General features: G+C 36.3%; 1 protein-coding gene across 1 annotated transcript; it reads left to right on the top strand.

Annotated features, from left to right (window-relative positions):
• The first annotated feature begins 7,936 nt into the window (after nt 1-7,936).
• On the top strand, nt 7,937-12,723 carry DMRTA1 (DMRT like family A1). The gene is made up of 2 exons (XM_068553854.1): nt 7,937-8,585; nt 11,876-12,723. The coding sequence occupies exons 1-2, from the start codon at nt 7,937-7,939 to the stop codon at nt 12,721-12,723; spliced, it is 1,497 nt and encodes a 498-aa protein (XP_068409955.1).
• The last annotated feature ends 5,440 nt before the right edge of the window (nt 12,724-18,163 follow it).

The following is an 18,163-nucleotide window of genomic DNA, read 5'->3' on the forward strand; positions in this document are numbered from 1 at the left end:
ACATCTTTCAAAGTTAATTTCATCATATTTTATAACAATAATGAACAAAAAACTATTTTCTAGATCCTGCGGCAATTCCTCATGAATAAATAAGGATTTGAGGATATTTGAGGAATTGACTTACGTATCTTGTTTGTGTTCAGTCATTGGAATACAGTAGGAACTAACTCATTAAAATGTATCTTTTTTTGTTAACTATTTTGCTTTCCAGAAAGGGCACATATGAACTTCTCTTTTGTCAATTTTTATTTTATGAAACCTTTAACTATTTTTTTTCTAATGCTGAATGGCAAGGTCTCACAATAGTTACCTTGAGAGGAAAAGATCACCTTTGAATAGAATGTCAGGTTTTGACAGGAGTAAACGTTAGTATCTAATCTGACTTTAGTGGTGCTTGAAAATAAAAGGAAAACATGTTTCAAATTTCTAATGGTATAAATAAATAATATCAAAAATTTTTGCCTTGATTTCTGTCTTATTGTTATTTACATGGTAGGATGTGAGAAAGAAAGGGGAAAACAATAAAAATTCCATCATTAAACTTTACTAAAAGAAGATATGTAAACTGGAATTTTGAATTTCTCTTTTTAATGTCATACCTTTTTTTAAAAATGGAACTGTTGTTAACTGAAAGAATAGTTGCATTTTCAAGATTGCTTATGACTTAGCCAGTAAACGCCTCTTCTGAGTAACTGTATTACGAACAACTCTACCTAACAGGTTGCTTTGTGAGTCTCTATTACAGTGGAAGCTAGCCTAACTTCTGGGGAGAAGTATGAGTGTAAAGGAGTCTGAATATTAGAGTATTTTGAGGACTTATTCTTTTTAAAACTATAATTTTCTCGTTTGTAAAACCAGGATAATATAATTGGCCTCAATAAGCTGATCATGAGAATTAAATGACATAATATATATAGGGCCTGAGCATAGTGCATAACACACAATAACCAGCTCTTAAAGGGTAGCTATAATAATGAGAAAGAGAGATGGTCTTCATATACCAAGATCCTTTAAGGTGGTAGAATTTTATGAAGACTTATTGATTAATGACTTGTTTTAATTAACTTAACAAGGATGCAATTTTTAATTCAACTTCTTACTAAAATGCTTTACCATTTAATATGTGCTATTCATTCTTTTATGATCTTTAACAGCCACGTAAAGGGCTTTCACGTACTTTCTGAGTGAAACTGTATTGCTGTCTGTTTAAAGACTGAATTCTGAGGAAATGTTTCCACATACATTAATTTATGAAGGTGGATTCTATTCAGTGTAAGACAAGTCACAAAGCTTATCTCAGTGCCTGAGCATGAATTTCCTTTAAATATCCTGTGAGTTAAAAAACAAGAGTTTCATAAGTTCTGAGCCCTATTTACACAGCAGGCTTAGATCTATTAGAGTAAACTAAATAAAGAGCATAGCTTTTGAACATGTGCTTATTCAATTAACCACAATGGCACCAACGTTTCTTGTTACAGTCTTTAAGTCAATAGCACTCCTTTATAAAGAATTGTTTAAATCAGCAAGTTCACAAAAGGCCATGTAATTTACTCAAAGAACCATCAGGGTATGTTACAATGATTGGAAGTTTTGCAATGTTTTGCTTCAGTTCCCCCCAGTCATACTCAACCAGAGATTTGCAAAATGGTAATTATCTTTCTATGAACTGAAACCTTGTAGAATTATTTTCCTAATGGAACTCTGGGTTATCACTGTTATTTCAGGAGAAAGCGGCATCAATTTCCTAGTTAAAAAAACCACTACCATTAAAAGAAAAAAATACATGGGATAATGATGAAATGAACTGCATATTAGAATTCAAATTCATATGACCTCTTCAGGAAAAAAGTTAGTAGCGTAAGTCAAAAGTTTAAAAAATATCCATAACCTTTAATTATGTACTTTTATTTATAGAAATTTATTCTAAAGAGATAATTTGTAATTTAGAAAACATTTTGAAGCTCACATATTCATCCCCTTCTTACTTAAAATGGAAAAAATGACACATTATAAATATCCTTTATTAGAAGAATTAAGTAATTATTGTATGACTAAATAATGGAAAATTATATGGCTATTAGAGATGATGTTTGCAAAAGCTATTTAAAATGGAAAATGTTTGTATCACAATATTAAATTAAAAGTGTTATGTATACAATATTATCATAACCTTTTTGTATGAAGAAAAAAGATTACAAGCAAATGCACTGACACGTTAAATTCATCACATTCATAAGCAATTATGTGTTCTTAGATCTAAACATTTTGAAAAACATTGGACTACAGTTACAGTGGCATGAAAGTATAACTGTAGAGTTTCATAAGACTTTTTCTTTAAGAAAAATGTCAGAATACCTTATTTAATATTAAGCAAAAGTACAGAAAACAAAGGAAACAATAAACCATACTTAAAAAGAAATTACACTCCAGCTTGTGTAAACACCATGGAGCTAAAACTGGAAAAGATTACGTCTTAGTGCACTGGAAATAGTTTTCAAAAATTTCAGAGTACAAAGGAAAAGTAATGTGATATTAGTGCCTTTTCAGCCAACTGACAAATAAGTCTTGTGGCATCCATTCTTTATTTATTTTCAAAGATATATTGAGTGTTTACAATGCTGGGCATATAGAAATGGATATAGAAAAAAAAAAAGGTACTTCTCTGTTCCCTGTCTTTGTTCGTTTCTTGAGTTCTTCATTACAGGTAAGCATCCTCAACTGGTATAAAAAGGGTCATAAAGCAATAAAAGAAAACAGTTCTACTCACTTTTATAGTCCTTGTCCCCTTGATAGTGGGGGGACAATGTGTATGATCTCCAACTGGCTTCTTGCTATCTTAGACCAAGGGATTAGAGATGATGTCCTCCAAGGAAGTCCTGTTTCCTAAGATGTACAGTGCTGTGGGGAGTTATAGCTCTGGGGCAATGAATTATGTCTCTCCCCAGCTGTGGGGTATTCTCAGAAGGGAGCCTTTACTGGTAGATATTGGTTTTGGGGGGAGTGACATTTCTTGGCCAATTACTTATATCACCAAATATGTTCATCGTTCCTCCAACAATACTCCAGGAAAGACTGTGTCCCAGAGGAGGCCTATTTTTTCCCAGATCTGGGATGCCTAGCCATTTGATGGGCCATAGTCCAAGGGCTGAAATTTGTCACTCTGCAGGCTGTGGCCTCTCAAATCATGATAACACTCAATTGCCTTTTGAAGAGCCCTGGAGAAAGAGAAGTTCAGTTCAAACTTCCCCTCAAAACCGACAAAAAATATTAGCATACCAGCATGGTTCTGGGAAGCCTTGGAGCAGACGGGCTATATAAGGTGTGCTCACATATATTCTGAAGCCGTGAAGTGAACTGCATATGTTTATGTACAAAAGAATAAGCAATTTAGAGCCTTTCCTTCCGAATCCCCAGTCTTCTTGCCAGGACAAGCTAAGCATGTCCTCTTTAACTTTCCTTTACCACACGTTAGCACAAGATATTCTACCAGGAGGAGAGATGCTTAGACTGAGGCCTTAGTGGGGGTAGTAATGATGTTCTTTAGAGATCAAGAACATTAATGAAAAATAACTTCAGACTAGACTTGGCAAATGAAATGACTCACAGACTTGGAAATATCCTTGTATATGACTTAATGTTTTCAGTTGCCAGTGGGAAAAGTGAAGCTGAGAGAATAAGTGTCTTGCCTAAGATCTTTATAGCTTAGTATAAAGCTAAGAGCCAGGCCTATTTTTCAGTTGCTGATTCACACTTTCACATCTCTGTGCTGAGTGGTTGGCGTGGTGAACCAACGAAAAATGGCAGTTGACTATAAGAGTTTAAAATGAACAAGGAATTGGAATAAAAATGAATAATAATTTAAAAAGGAGATGCATACATGTTTTTGAGCTTGGGAGAAATTCTGTTAGCTTCCCTTCCTTCCTTCTGATATGCTCTGCGTTTCCCATTTATCAGACTAGTCTTTTTTTCTTTTACTTTCTTTAGAATAAATTTGTAAATGACGTATTTGTGATACTTGTATACAGTTTAATTAAAAATGATGTTTCTTCTTATCACTTTTTCACTTGATGAAACTGTTGCCATTGCTAAATTACAGCTGTTAACATCTTCTTAGTGATTTATAAGAATAGTCACAGTACTAAGTTGCTGTTAGATGGGGTAAAAAGGGGGAAAAAAAGTATACATAATTTAAGAAAAAGAGCACAAAGTACTATTATGAGAGGAGAAGAGGTCAGGCTTTCCAGTGTGTTCGAGAAGAAATACAAGTTTTTAAAATCATTGCTTTAGCTTTGGGTGATAAGATTAGGATTATCTTTGCTCAGAATGCTATTCTATGCCATTCTTCTTCCAGAGGTAACAAGGAGCTTTATTTTTTAATAACAGCTTTATCAGAGTATAATTGAGGTACAATAAACTGCACATATTTAATATACACAATTGGTAAATTTTGATGTATGTATACACAAGTAAAGCCACTACCATGATGAAAATAATTAACATTTATCATCTCCACAAGTTTTCTTTTGGTCCTTTGTAAAGCCTCTTGCCCATCTTTCACTGCCCCTCCACAGCCTGTTCACAGGAGCTGCTGATGTGTTGACTGTCACTCTAGATCTCTAGGATTTTATATAAATTACATAGTATATACTCATTTTGTCTTTTTTTCTCTCAGAATAATTATTTTTAGATTCATTCATGTCATAGCATATATCAATGTACTTTTGTTTGTTCCGTTACATGGTTATACCAACTGTTGATGGACATTTGGGCTTTTCCAGTTTCCTGCTATATGAATAAAGCTAATATGAAATTTTGTGGTTTTTTATGGACATTTGCTTAATTTCTCTTGGGTTGATACCTAGGAGTGGAATGGAATGACTGGATCATATGATATGAACATGTTTTAACTTTTTAAGAAATTGTCAGCTGGTTTGCAAAGTGATTGTACTATTTTACATTCCCACCAGCAGTGTTTGAAAGTCCTAGCTCCTCCACATTCTCGTCAATACCTGATATGGTCCATCTTTCAAGTTTTAGCCATTCTAATAGATGTGTAGTGGTACTTCATGGCTAAGTTTAATTTGTATTTTCTTAGTGACTAGTGGTGTTCAGAATCTTTTGTTGTGCTTATTTGCCATCCATATATCTTCCCTGGTGACATGTTTGTTCAAATCATTAAAAATATTTGTTTTTTTCTTATGGAGTTTTGAAATTTCTTTATATATTGTATATACATGTCCTTTATCAGATATATGTATTACACCTATTGTCTCTCAGTCTAATAGTGTCTTTTGAAGAAGAAAAGTATTTAGTTTTGATAAAGTACAATTAATCAATTTGTTCTTTTCATGAATCAAATTTTTGGTGGTGTATCTAAGAAATCTTTGCATTTATAAGTCACATGAGGTATGGATCAAAGTTAAATTTCTTTTTGCATACAGATGTTCAGTTGTTCTAGCAAAATTTGCTGAGAAAAAACTGTCCTTTCTCCACTGAATTGTCTTTGCTTCTTTGTCTAAAATTAGTTGTCTATTTATGGGTGAGTCTATTTCTAAACTATCTATTCTGTCACATTGGTTGATTTTTCTATCTTTTCACCAGTAATGCACTGTTTTGATTATCATAATTTCATAATAATTCTTGAAATAAGATATTGTTAGCCTTGCAACTTTATCCTTTTTTTTCCCCAAGATGTTTTGGCTATGCCACATCTTTCCTTTGCATTTCCAAATGAGTTTTAGAGAGGGTTTGACAATTTCTGCTAAAAAAGTCTGCTGGAATTTTGATTGAGGTTGAATTGATCTATAGATCAGTTTAGGTAGAACTGTCTTATTAAGAACGTTGAGTCTTCTGACCCATGGAAATGTTCTCTCTCTCAATTTATTTCGATTTCCTTTATTTTTATCAGAAAAGTTTGTTTTCAGTCTTTCACACATTTTGTCATTTTCCCTGTCAGTAGACATCCGTTTTATTTAAATATATTTACTTTAAGAATTATTTTCACTTTTTTGAATAAAAACCAATATCACTTGCCATAATTGGAAGATAACTTTGAAAATCAAATAAAAATAGAAAAATAGTGTTAAATTCCAGCTAAACAGTGTTACTTGCTGAGGTTCTTTTAATTTTTTTTTGTTAAAAAGCATAATTGATAAGGCTTAACAAATTATAATGTCATATTTACACCAAGCTGAGCATTTTCCTTTAGGTAATCAGGTCTTTAAAAATAATAGAAAAAAGGAATTGTTTTCTCACTAGGTAATTCACTGTACTTTAATGATCCATATAGCACTGAAAACTCATTACTCATACATTGGATGTGAGTTCCACGGTAAGGGAATAACTGGATTTTAGGTAAGTGTGGCTTGAACAAAGATATAGAGGTGTGAGAAACTTTGGGTGTTACAGAATCTGCAGAGGTTAGGAATTCCTAGAGTGGCAGTTCTAAACCTTGGTTGTATATAATCTTCACTTTGAGAGTTTAAAAGACTCACAGCCAAAAGAATCAGTTTACTTGGTTTGAAGTATTTGTATCTTTTAAAAGTTCCCTAGGTAGTTCCAATGCTTAGGAAGGGTGGGAAACTTCTATGATAGAATGTCAGGATGCCCATATGGGAGGATGGTGATGGTGATGTTGGTGTGAAGTGGGCAGGTAGGAGAAAGCCCAGATTGATTAGCAGTGTCTGCCCTGGACGTCAAATAGGTGGAAGGGTAAAAATGTCATTATTACTTGCCATCTTAGTGCTAAAATATCAATTGCCTGTCAAGGCAGTTGACTATTATCTTGAAAAACTGATAGAGCCCTGACTCTTCTTTTCTTTAAGGAACAGACACTCATGAATTTTCTGCCTCAAATGGTCTTTTGGTTTAAAAGCAATATGATCTTTTCTTACAATTAAAGGCATTAAATGCATATTTCAAGAGTGCATTTAATGATAGCATGTTTAAAGAATGGTCTACATGACATTCCCCAATACTGTACAACAGAAACGTGAAGTATTTTTGAAATAGTTTTAACACAGTTGCTTATGTATAAATAGTTCTAGATAAGAAATTCATAAAGACTTCTTTGGGTAATAACATTTCAAAATATAACGATATATAGAATCCAAATTTGCATCTCTAAATAAACATAATGCATGAGAAGATTCTGAATGTGAATCAGGTCCCTTAAATACTTATCCACTGTTTCGACGCAGCCCTAAGACCCGTCTAAAATAAGGCACCTTTCAGGTGTGGGTGATATTTGCAGCTTGTTAAGCTGTGCTTTCTCATTAATATTGGCCATGCTACCATCCTAAAGACTTCATCTGGGAAAAGGAAAGAAAAGGAGAACTCCATGTCCAGATCTTCAAACTTTCGTAAGAAGAGCGAGGAACTGGGGAAAGAACTTCAAATCTTGCCTAATTTAAGAAGGGTAGTAAGAGGCATGGGGGGAGGGAGTGAAGGTTATCTTACAAAAAATATACATTGAGGAATAAATGGGGAAGCAGGTGGGAGAAAGGGGCTTGTGTATGTGTGTGGGGACAGTTTCTTTTGTCTCCCACCGCCTCTCCTCCCAGACGGTCAGGTCCCCACTCTCCGCCCCTGGCCCTCCCTCCCCGGGTTTCAGCCCTTGGCCAGTAGACCCGGAGGGCGGGGTAGCCTCTGCAGTCTTGCTTTCTCCTGCTCCGAAGGCGAAGGCGCGCGGAGCACCGGGCATTACTTTAGCGCCCCAGGACTCTAAGAGGCTCAGTGGCATCTGCGCCTCTTAGAGCTTCCAGCTGTGGGGATCGGTTGTCCCCCAGTTCTTCACGGGAATTGTGCCAGACTCTGTCGGTGTGTGGGTGGGAAGCAGCGGGACCAAGGCTGGTCCTCTCGGCCATCGCATCCCAGCAGGGTTAGCTGTGGACAGCGCACTCTTCTGTGGCGAGCCCTCACCAGACACTTCTCGGAAATGGAGCAGTCACAGTGTGGCAGTAGAGACCGAACCGGCAGCGGCCCACCCCACCTGGCCCCGGGGCTGGTGGCAGCGGCCCCTCCGCCCCCGTCTCCAGTGTTACCGGTATCCCCGGGGATACCTGTTCCTCCAACTTTCCTGCGCCCGTCCAGCCTCTTTCTGCGGGCAGCCGCAGCCACCACCGCGGGAAGCGGAGGCTGCCCGCCGCCTGCCGGAGTGGAAAGGGGGGTGGGCGCGGTGGCCGGCTACCCACGGACACCCAAGTGCGCGCGTTGTCGCAACCACGGAGTCGTGTCAGCCCTCAAGGGCCACAAGCGCTTCTGCCGCTGGCGGGACTGCGCGTGTGCCAAGTGCACCCTGATCGCTGAGCGCCAGCGCGTCATGGCCGCACAGGTGGCGCTGCGCAGGCAGCAGGCCCAGGAGGAGAGCGAAGCCCAGGCGCTGCAGAGGCTTCTGTACCCTGGACCCTCAGGGTCCGGGGGTCGATCATCCGGAGGAGGCAGCAGCAGAACGGAGAATCCCCAGACCACAGCAAGCGGCCCTGCGACGGTGAGTGCACTGGGACTGAGTGCCTCGAGACAGGCTAATGGTCTGGCGACTCCTGCTTTCGAGATTCTCCAGCCAGATTATACAGAGGAAAAACAAGGTGAGTAGATCTTACATTTGCTCTTTGCAAAAGAAAAACGGTTGTTTTGAAGAAAAAAATCTTTGAAATAAGCAGTTGTGGCATGGAGGAGGGCAAGAAAAGTTGTTTAAAAGAAGCATTTAAGTTCTCGGAAACTGCTCTGCGATATGAATGTTATAGTAAGGGTGTTAGAGACCTGACACATTCACTTCAGAAGGGCTTTCTGTTCCCTTAGGACCTAAAGCTTAGGTGATAGGATAAAGAAATGAAAAAGTCAAGTGCAAGTGATCAGTTGAGGAACTCATTCTAGGAATGGAGTTTGTGCCCAAGTTGCTGTGATTTTCTCTGTGAGAGTAGAGAGCGGGCATTGAGTGAAAAGCTTAATGAGAGGAGTTACGTTTTGAGCTTGCTCTGTACTATTTTCAGTTGTATAACCAGAGTTCATCTGATCTTGCATGGAAAACTCACTTATGGTTGGGAGTACAGTTCTTTACCTTTGGGACAAACCAACTAGAAGTGGGGAAGAGACTGAAATCTACCAAAGCATTTTTACTCCCTTCCCTTAAAATTTTTAAGCATTCTATCCCTTTTCTTCAACTGCTTTTCAGCCTCCAAAAGTGTAGAAAACTCTAACATTTGCAGTTGCACCTCTTCTCATAGGAAAGAAATAGGTTTTCTAAAATCAGGTTTGTAAAAACATTGGTATGAATTTCAAACTCCAAGAATTTCTTATCCTTGGGGATCTTATCCTTAGCGATTTCTTATCCAAGAAGTTTTTTTTCCCTCTTATTTATTGACTGCAAATTGTCTTCACCCCCTGTGTTAGGTAAAAAAGATTTTCTTTTTGACTAGGGTTATCCCAACTTAACTTTTCATGCTAATGTAAATCTCACTGTATTTTAGTGAATTTCTTAGTCCTAGAAGTAGGTCACTTTGGTATTTTTGTATAAATCTGAGACTGGTTGTATCATATGAAATTATAAGATAATGATATAGTAAGTTATTAATTAGAACACTTCCTTGAATTGTGAAAATTGCAGCTCTTAACAGATCACAGCATGTACTTTTGTGCTTTTGAAAAGAGTCTCTCTCTACTTAAGTAAGGCATATATGATTTTGTTTTCACCTGGGTCATCTTTTTGTCCATGTTCTAGTTTATGTCAGTGGACAAAATGGGCTTTAAACATTTCTCATGAAAAATGAAAGAGGGCTGAAGAACGAAGCTGTTAAGCAAAACTGCTATAAAAAGAAGTAAAAATTAAAATTCTGCAAACTAAATTGACAGTGAGATTTGACTGACAGCTCTCTGCTAGGCATTGATTTATTTATGTGATTTTTTTGGGGGTGGGTGCTATTTTATGGGGTCAATTATTTTATTTTATTGTTTGCCTCAGTTGACCTTCTTTTTTGAAAAGCTGCTTCTAAACTAACTGCCTCCTCTTATACAATATCCATGAAATGTAGTAGTCTATTTATTCACTAGACCAAGACTAACAGTGATGCAGAGGCGAATAAGATTTTCCTACACAAAAGAACATTATATTCGAAAGAAGGAAAACTATGTGTGTCCCAAAACTACCGTACAAGACATAGCATACAATGATAAAAGTAAAGTAAGACCAGCTGTAGGAGTTGAGGGAACAGAGGTGATGTAAATGATATCACAGTATTTTAAAGATAGCTTATTTTCTAGATAGTCTTATGCAATCAGTATTCCATTACATTATATTGTATTCCGTAAATACAATGTAATAACAAAAATTATTTTATGCATAAATTACTGTAGAGGTGAAATTTTGATACCTTACATGTTCAGGGGGTCATATGTGGTGAATCATATATAAATAAAATGGAATGGCAGACCAAGGCTAATCTATCTTTACTTCGTTAGATAGGTTTTATTGTTTTATTTAAGGTGAAAATACTAGAGTCTTTGTGATTTTGCAGGAGCAGCACCTTTTGTCATATGTTTGATGTAATGACAGCATTTTAACCCTCAAAGTGTTAAATTGTACACACTTTAATTTTAAAATAAGCTGTAGATATTTGTTTAGAATGTAGGACCGCTCCTTGAGAAAACATAGTATTGCAAATCATGTTTGCAAATCACTGCTTTAGGCAATGTATGTTTTGTTACATTCATAAACATTGTACAAAAAGAAAGTTTGACAGTAAACCTCTGAGTACCCCATTGACATTTTACTCTTTCTAATGGAAATAGAGATAAAATATATCTATAGGAAATGTAAACCAAAATAAAAGTTATTTGTTATTATTTTCCTGGCATTAGCCTTGCAAAAGGTTTTTAAAGATAATATTGTTTTATTAATATTCATATACTCAACATGTTGAGGTAGAAAATCAGGTTTTAGTGTAAAAACATTTTTGGAAAATTGCCCTTAATATTGGAAAGGAGTTGCGATTTAAAGCATACGACCAAAATGTTTTTTTACAAGACACTTTGAAAATATACACAGATTGCAGTAGTGAAAATAGTGTAGTTAATAATTTTATTTTAGAAACAATTTGATTGTAAACTCTTTTATTGATATTTCCTAGAGATTTAAAAAGAAAGTCCATATTTCACAGAGGATTATGAAAAAATACCAACTTTGTATTGTCTCTCACATAAAATGAAACATGCAAGCTCTGGTATGATTTGAGATTGGTACAGCAGTTGTCATTATTGGTTTAGATTTGAAATGAAATCAACAATTTTGTTATTTTCTCACATTATTCAGGTAACTTAATTGCAACCTGAAATGTGAGCATTAAAAAAATAGTTGTTGAAATTTATCATTAGTGACTAAATAGAATATTCATTTTCATACTAAGATTGTTCCTTCTTCTGATTTCTTATCTAAACAATTGTTCTATTTAGTTCTTTTTGCATAGTGTCATTGTGGGAAAAAAACCCTCCCGCGGATAACAACAAAACTTGGGTAACATTTAGGAAAATTTTCAGTCACCAAATGGGCAAATAGTGTGAAATATTGGTGTTAAGTTAACAGTTTGGGGGTAACAATAGACTTTCATCTTCTGATTCCTAAATAACTACAGCATTTGTATATTATATAATTTTGTGATCCTGAAATGACATAATAAATAGCATTTTCCCACTGTTCCAACACCTGCCTTTCCAAATGACCTTTTATAATTCTTGTTCATTAAAATCTCTTACAGTGATTAATAAGTATTATTGATATACTATGAGTAAACAAGTTATTTTATCCAGCATTAATTTTGAGTGGGCAGTACTGTGTTCTCGGAAGTTTTCCCTTTATTTCATTCCTTTTTTTCCTCTTCCCCAGGACAAAAAGAGAGTAAATGTGACTCATGCCAGAGTGGACAAGAAGAACTGGTGTCTAAATCCCATCAATTTACCCCGAGATCATCTCCTAAGTCTAATGATGTCACTGGAAAACAAAACGTCAGGTCATCTATTTCAGAAAACCCAAACAAGGATGATAGCATTCAGTCTCCTCATCCTGGGGAGCAGTCAGGAGGTGAAGAGAGTCCCAGGTCCCTGTCATCCTCTGATTTGGAATCAGGAAATGAAAGTGAGTGGGCCAAAGACTTCACTGATACCACAGTCAGCCTTCCCACTGTGTCCTCTAGACCAAGAGACCCTCTTGATATCCTTACCAAGATTTTCCCAAGTTACAGACGCAGCCGTCTAGAAGGCATTCTGCAGTTCTGCAAAGGGGATGTGGTCCAAGCCATTGAACAGGTCCTAAATGGGAAAGAACACAAAGCAGACACCAGGGACCTAGCAAGCTCAGGAGCATTGGAAAATACAGCTTTTCAGAGAGCTTCGAATTTAAGTTTAGCTGGAATTGGTTTTGGAACTCTAGGAAATAAATCAGCTTTCTCTCCCCTTCACAGTACTTCTGCTTCTTATGGAGGTGATTCAAGTCTCTACAGCTTAAATCCTAGACTAGGTATCAGTCCATTACGGCTGGCATATTCCTCTCCAGGAAGAGGGCTGTCTGGTTTCATGTCTCCCTACCTAACTCCTGGGTTGGCACCAGCATTGCCTTTTCGGCCAGCTTTGGATTATGCCTTTTCAGGGATGATTAGGGATTCTTCTTACCTTCCCATCAAAGATTCAGCAACTGGTGGCAGACTGTATTCAAGGCCAAATCAGAACAACATGTAATGCATCTGCCTACCTCCCGTTTTGGAATATTTCTAGAAGCATGCAATATAACCCTCACACCCACACATACCCACATCTGTTAATGTGTTCACTATGTATGGGAGTGGATTACCGGGCTTTAAAAATGCTATATATATATATATATTTTTTACGAGCAGTATAATAGATTTGAGATCTAAAGACTCTTCTTTATCATTTATTAAGTGAAAGAAACATTTAAACATTCTTTGTGCCTTGAATAAAGCCATTTCAGGGAATATGTTTACTGTAATGAATTTTTTCCCTAAGATATCAGTTATAAAATTCTTATTTTAAAACTATACTTGTTTTTATTTCATTGAAAAAAATGGAGTTTATAATTATACATTATGAAGCAGTCCAGCGTTATATAACATGAAGCAGAAGGAATAATTGAAAAACTGAGGTAATTCTAAATAATTATTATTTTAAACTTTTTTTTTTCTCCTTCTGTTTCTTGTACACAGGAGAGAGAAAGCTTATTCAAAGTATTTTAAAGTATTTTATTCACATATAAGTGATTAGTTGTAAGTTAAACTTTTGAGAAATTTAATTCCTTATTTTTTTCTGAATGTCTTATTTTTCATTCATCTCTGCCATTTGTGCTAAGTGCCGTTAATAAAACATTTCTCTTTAAAGTAAACATTGTGAGATACACAAAGGCCTATGAAGTAAATCTTAGGAAATGAGAATGCTCCATCTCCTGGCCACTATCACTAATTGCAACTAAGTTCTGGTAGAGTATAGGAATTAGAAACAAATGGTTTCCTAATAGTATAAGGTAACCATTTTTTGAAATGGTCATCTTGGATCACGCTATTTTGAATTTTCATATTATGAAGAGAACATCTACTGTGGATGAGGATTTATATCTTTAAGTATGCTTATGCTTGTATCTGGGGGAATATCCCTTTCCAAATGTTTGTGGCAGGAATATGGCAGCCATTCTCAAAGGTAAAAATAATTTTATTCTGAAAACTTAAATAGCTGCTCATATAAATATTGATTGACTCTAGATAGATAATGCTTGCTGCATTGAGGAGAGAGAAAATATTTCCAAAGGGGGAAAATTGTCATTAAATTTTAGAGGTTTTCTTGAGATTTTAAAATTACTTTTGTTCTCCATCTAGAGAATTTGAAAGCTATTTATTTCAGTCAGTGGAAAGTCCCTGAGAACAAAACAGTTTTATGAAGTTTTCTTTATATGTCATCATTTATTTTTTAAAGGACAGTAGCTCTATTCTATTGTCAGGAATAAATGGAAACCCAGCTGTGGTGTAAAATATTGATGAATTAGAGATGGTTTAAACAATTTGAACAGCATGATTTACTACGGATTTCTTAAATTATGTGTATGTGTGTGTGTTTATATACCTGTCTGTCTATCTATTATACACATAAGCCCTATTGGTTCTATCATCATGAAGGCTTTTCCATGGAGCCAGATAAAAAATACATCAATATTTCTAAAGTACATTTTACCAGCAAATATCATATTAGATAACTGCATAGTATCTGATGCTGATTTAAGATGTAAATATTTTTAATAGAATATGCATTATTTTTAATGGTGTGAGTGTGAGAAAGCAGATCTTGTAAAGATTTGATACAATCAATATTCATTATTTATAAAAAAAACTTTTAGATTCTAAGCCTAAAACATGGTACAATGCTTGGCAAGTAGTTGATATTCAATTAATATATACTGAGTGAAGGATTCAGTTTGGATGGTAGATCTCTTTGAGACTCTGATAAAACCAAAGAACTCTGCAAAATGGCCTACAGACACAGTTTTGAATACAATTTCATGGGATTCTTGAATCTCCGAAATGCCATTGGCCAATCAGGTTGGAATCCTTGGTGATTCTTAAGATGTTTCCATTGCATTAATTCATTTATAGAATCCTATTTTTTAAAAAGTACTAGATGCTATTAGAGGATACAGAATGTAAAATGTGCCCTCAAAGAAGTTACATTATACAGTAGAGATCTGATATAACAATACAACAGTGCTAGAGTTGCTGGATTCTTTATGTGGTTTATATAATGATGTGCATGTATCCATTTGCTTTTTGAATTGGGGAGAACATCCATTTGGGGCAGTATTCAAATTTTTAAAAATGTTTTATAATTTTAAAACTTAATTTACATAATGCTTTATACATTTCATACCCTTTACAATAAGTTTAGAACTTAAATAATCTTACAGATTATTTTGTCCAACCACTAAATCGAATGTGAGAAAATTGAGGTTTGGTAGTAGTGTTGTCCGACATCCCTAAGGTTAAAATAATGGTGTCAATCGTCAGGAGTGGAAGTTACTTCACCAGTTTCAATTAGACTATAAGGCCTGAGGAAGGATTCATGCCTGTTTGTCCACTCACAGCTTTGTCTAGTATCTGGTACATAAATAGGTGCTCAAGTAATCGTTTTCCACTGACTGAATTAATGAAATATAAAAATATTAGCTTAGAAATTCATTTATTCAGCTATTTATTAAGTACCTACTTTGTGCCAGGCATTGCGCTAGACCAGAAGATAAAGAGGTGAATAAGATACAAGACCTGCCCTCAAGCTGCTCACAGTCTGTTACCCATGTGTACAAAAATAACCAACCAACCAGTGATGGTACTATTTGACAATGTTGGTACTTCAGTGAGTTCTTTGTAATCTTGCAGTTTTTGCTCATCCATGCTGCTTGAGGTCTGAACTCCTAAGCCACTAATTAGGGGTGAGAAGGAAGAGGGAGAACATCTGTTTCCATGTTGTATGTTTAGGCAAGTCCATTCTGTTTGTCTGAGAGGTAAGCAACTTCCAGGTCTATGGTGAAAGAAGTGGGCAAAGAGGAAGTTTTGTTTGCTTGAATGGAGTCTTGTGTGGAAACCACCCTGGTTTCTCATGGCCTCTAGATCAGAGTTACTGTCCAGTCTTCCCACGGTTGCTCTTTTGGAATTCCTCTGATTCAGTGCATAGATCTCATGGTGTAAAGTCTCACCTAGCTATTCTGTGAAAATGGGTTAGGGTTGGGGGGACAATTGAGGAACATGTGAGTCAAATCTGCTATTTTTTCTCTTCAACTTCTGAAACAAAAAGATTCTGGGGATTTTAAGACCTTCCCCTCTAGACATTCCTAGCTGTGAACTTGGAACTAAGAAAACTACTTATGAAGTGGCCTATGCATTCAACTCTTTTTTAAAATTATTTATTTATTTATTTATTTAATTTATTTATGGCTGTGTTGGGTCTTCGTTTCTGCGCGAGGGCCTTCTCCGGTTGCGGCAAGTGGGGGCCACTCTTCATCACAGCGCGCGGGCCCCTCACTATGGCAGCCTCTCTTGTTGCGGAGCACAGGCTCCAGACGCGCAGGCTCAGCAATTGTGGCTCACGGGCCCAGTTGCTCCGCGGCATGTGGGATCTTCCCGGACCGGGGCTCGAACCCGTGTGCCCTGCATTGGCAGGCAGACTCTCAACCACTGCGCCACCAGGGAAGCCCTCAACTCTTTTTTAAAATGCATTTTCCTTAGACATTTGTTTGTCTTTGAAAGTGAAAAGCCTTCAGAATACAAGAGAAGCTTGGAATAAAGCACCTTGTTGTATACCACTGTAAAGAGAATCATTCTCCCAAGCACAGGATGAGATGAAGTGCATCATCAGCTTAATAAAGGCAAAGCTTTCCTCAGGGCAGCCTGATTCTTAAGCATAGATGCTCATCCTTTAGGTCAAGGCTAGTGGGAAAAGTTCTTGCTCACATCCATTCCTCCCACCCCCACATATCTCCACTTAATCTTGTTATTAATGCCTGCGTTGCAAAGCTAGACCCTTAATTATTTGGCATCATCTCCTCTAAAATTGAAGTTATTTTGATGTAGTACTTCAGAGCAGCTGTGCCAAACATTAAAATACCTTTTTTTGGTTTTTGCTTTGTTTTTTTGTTTTTTGGTTTTGCTTCTCTCATTTTCAAATGAGAGAAATTCATTGGCATTTCCCCTTTCTGAACTCCATGCTAATGATGGGGGTTCAGGGAAAAACAAGATGACAAATATGAGAACTATGAAGATGTCTGTTTCTCAGTTTTGTCTAACTGGTAATTTTAAAAAATGACATTTTAATTTTTTTAAGACTGTGTCACAGTATCCTCAAGTCAAAAATGACCACATTATGTAGTCCTATGAGGATGTACATAATTTTAAAATAGGTACACAAATGTGGCCTTATCAAAACATCTATGTCAAAAAGGTTCTTTAAAATATCAAATGTTTATTAAAATCCATCCTAGAGACAAGTTCAGTAAAAAAAGTGGACTAGATGTTGATACAGTTAGGAGGAAATGTATAGAAAGTTGAGCAAGTGTGCCAAAGAATGTTGACTAGAAAATCCAAGTCAAGCAGCAGGTGTTTTAGATTCCTGTCCTTGACCTTTTACAAAACTTCTGTCCATCAGTTAGATGAAGGAATAAAGATATACAATTCATTGTTATCTTATTCATGGACAGCACACATCTGTGGATCGCAGCTAATCTTTTGGTTGACAGAATCAAGTTTTAAATGATTGATTCTTACCCTCTAACTTCCATTCCAGTGAGCTGATATAACATTCAAGATCTTAGGGTTAAAAAAAATCAACTGCACACATAGATAAGAAGGGAGAGAGACCTGGATTTATAACAACTTTTTGAGAAAAAAGTAGTAGTATTTATTGGTAAATCCACTATGAGATTACCATGTAACATGGCTGTTCTAAAAGTCAATTGAAATTTAGGTTACATTACTAGGAAAAAATATGTAAAAGGAGGGAGGTGATAGTACCATGTACTCTGAAATATCAGTTCATCAGATATTAGCTAAAGTAGTGTGATCAGTTCTGTGTGCCATATACTAGGAGTGATTCTAAAACTTGGGATATAAGCAAAGAGGCATCAGATGCTAAGTGATTGTGGTGGTGGTGGTAGGGTTCTAGGAGAAAGATTTTTAAAAGTAGGAGAAATGAAAACGTTTAAAGAGCTAGCATATGACAGAAATGACTGTAAGGGGCATAGGAGGCAAAAGTTACATAGATAATTTAGAGGAACATAAAGACGGGTACTGTAATTGCATTTAATACACGGACTTGGAACCCCCAAAGGCAGACATCACCAGAGAAATGTACAATCTTAGATCCAGTTTGTTTGTTGCTGTTTGGTTTTTCATTTCATAGGTGAGCCATTCTTTCATAATTTATTGCACGTTTTTTTTTTTGGATTCTTTTGAGGGGTATGTGGAGTAAATGAGCAGCTTTGTGTTCATGCTACATTTATCAGTCAAGATTCAGCCAGGAAAACAGAGTCCCTTTAAGTATATATGGAAATGAGGGACTTATTTTAGGAATTCGACTGAACACAAACAGAAGGAGCTGGGAAGACAAAGTTTGGAAGAGGGAAATAGGC

This window comes from Eschrichtius robustus, chromosome 10 (genome assembly GCF_028021215.1).
Source record: "Eschrichtius robustus isolate mEscRob2 chromosome 10, mEscRob2.pri, whole genome shotgun sequence".
NCBI classification, from domain to species: Eukaryota; Metazoa; Chordata; class Mammalia; order Artiodactyla; family Eschrichtiidae; genus Eschrichtius; species Eschrichtius robustus.

Bases quoted from the DNA above. Each gene is read 5' to 3' on its own strand.
- DMRTA1 (XM_068553854.1), top strand. From the start codon at position 7,937: ATGGAGCAGTCACAGTGTGGCAGTAGAGACCGAACCGGCAGCGGCCCA. The intron at 8,586-11,875 runs GTGAGTAGATCT...CCTCTTCCCCAG, and splicing joins TTATACAGAGGAAAAACAAG to GACAAAAAGAGAGTAAATGT.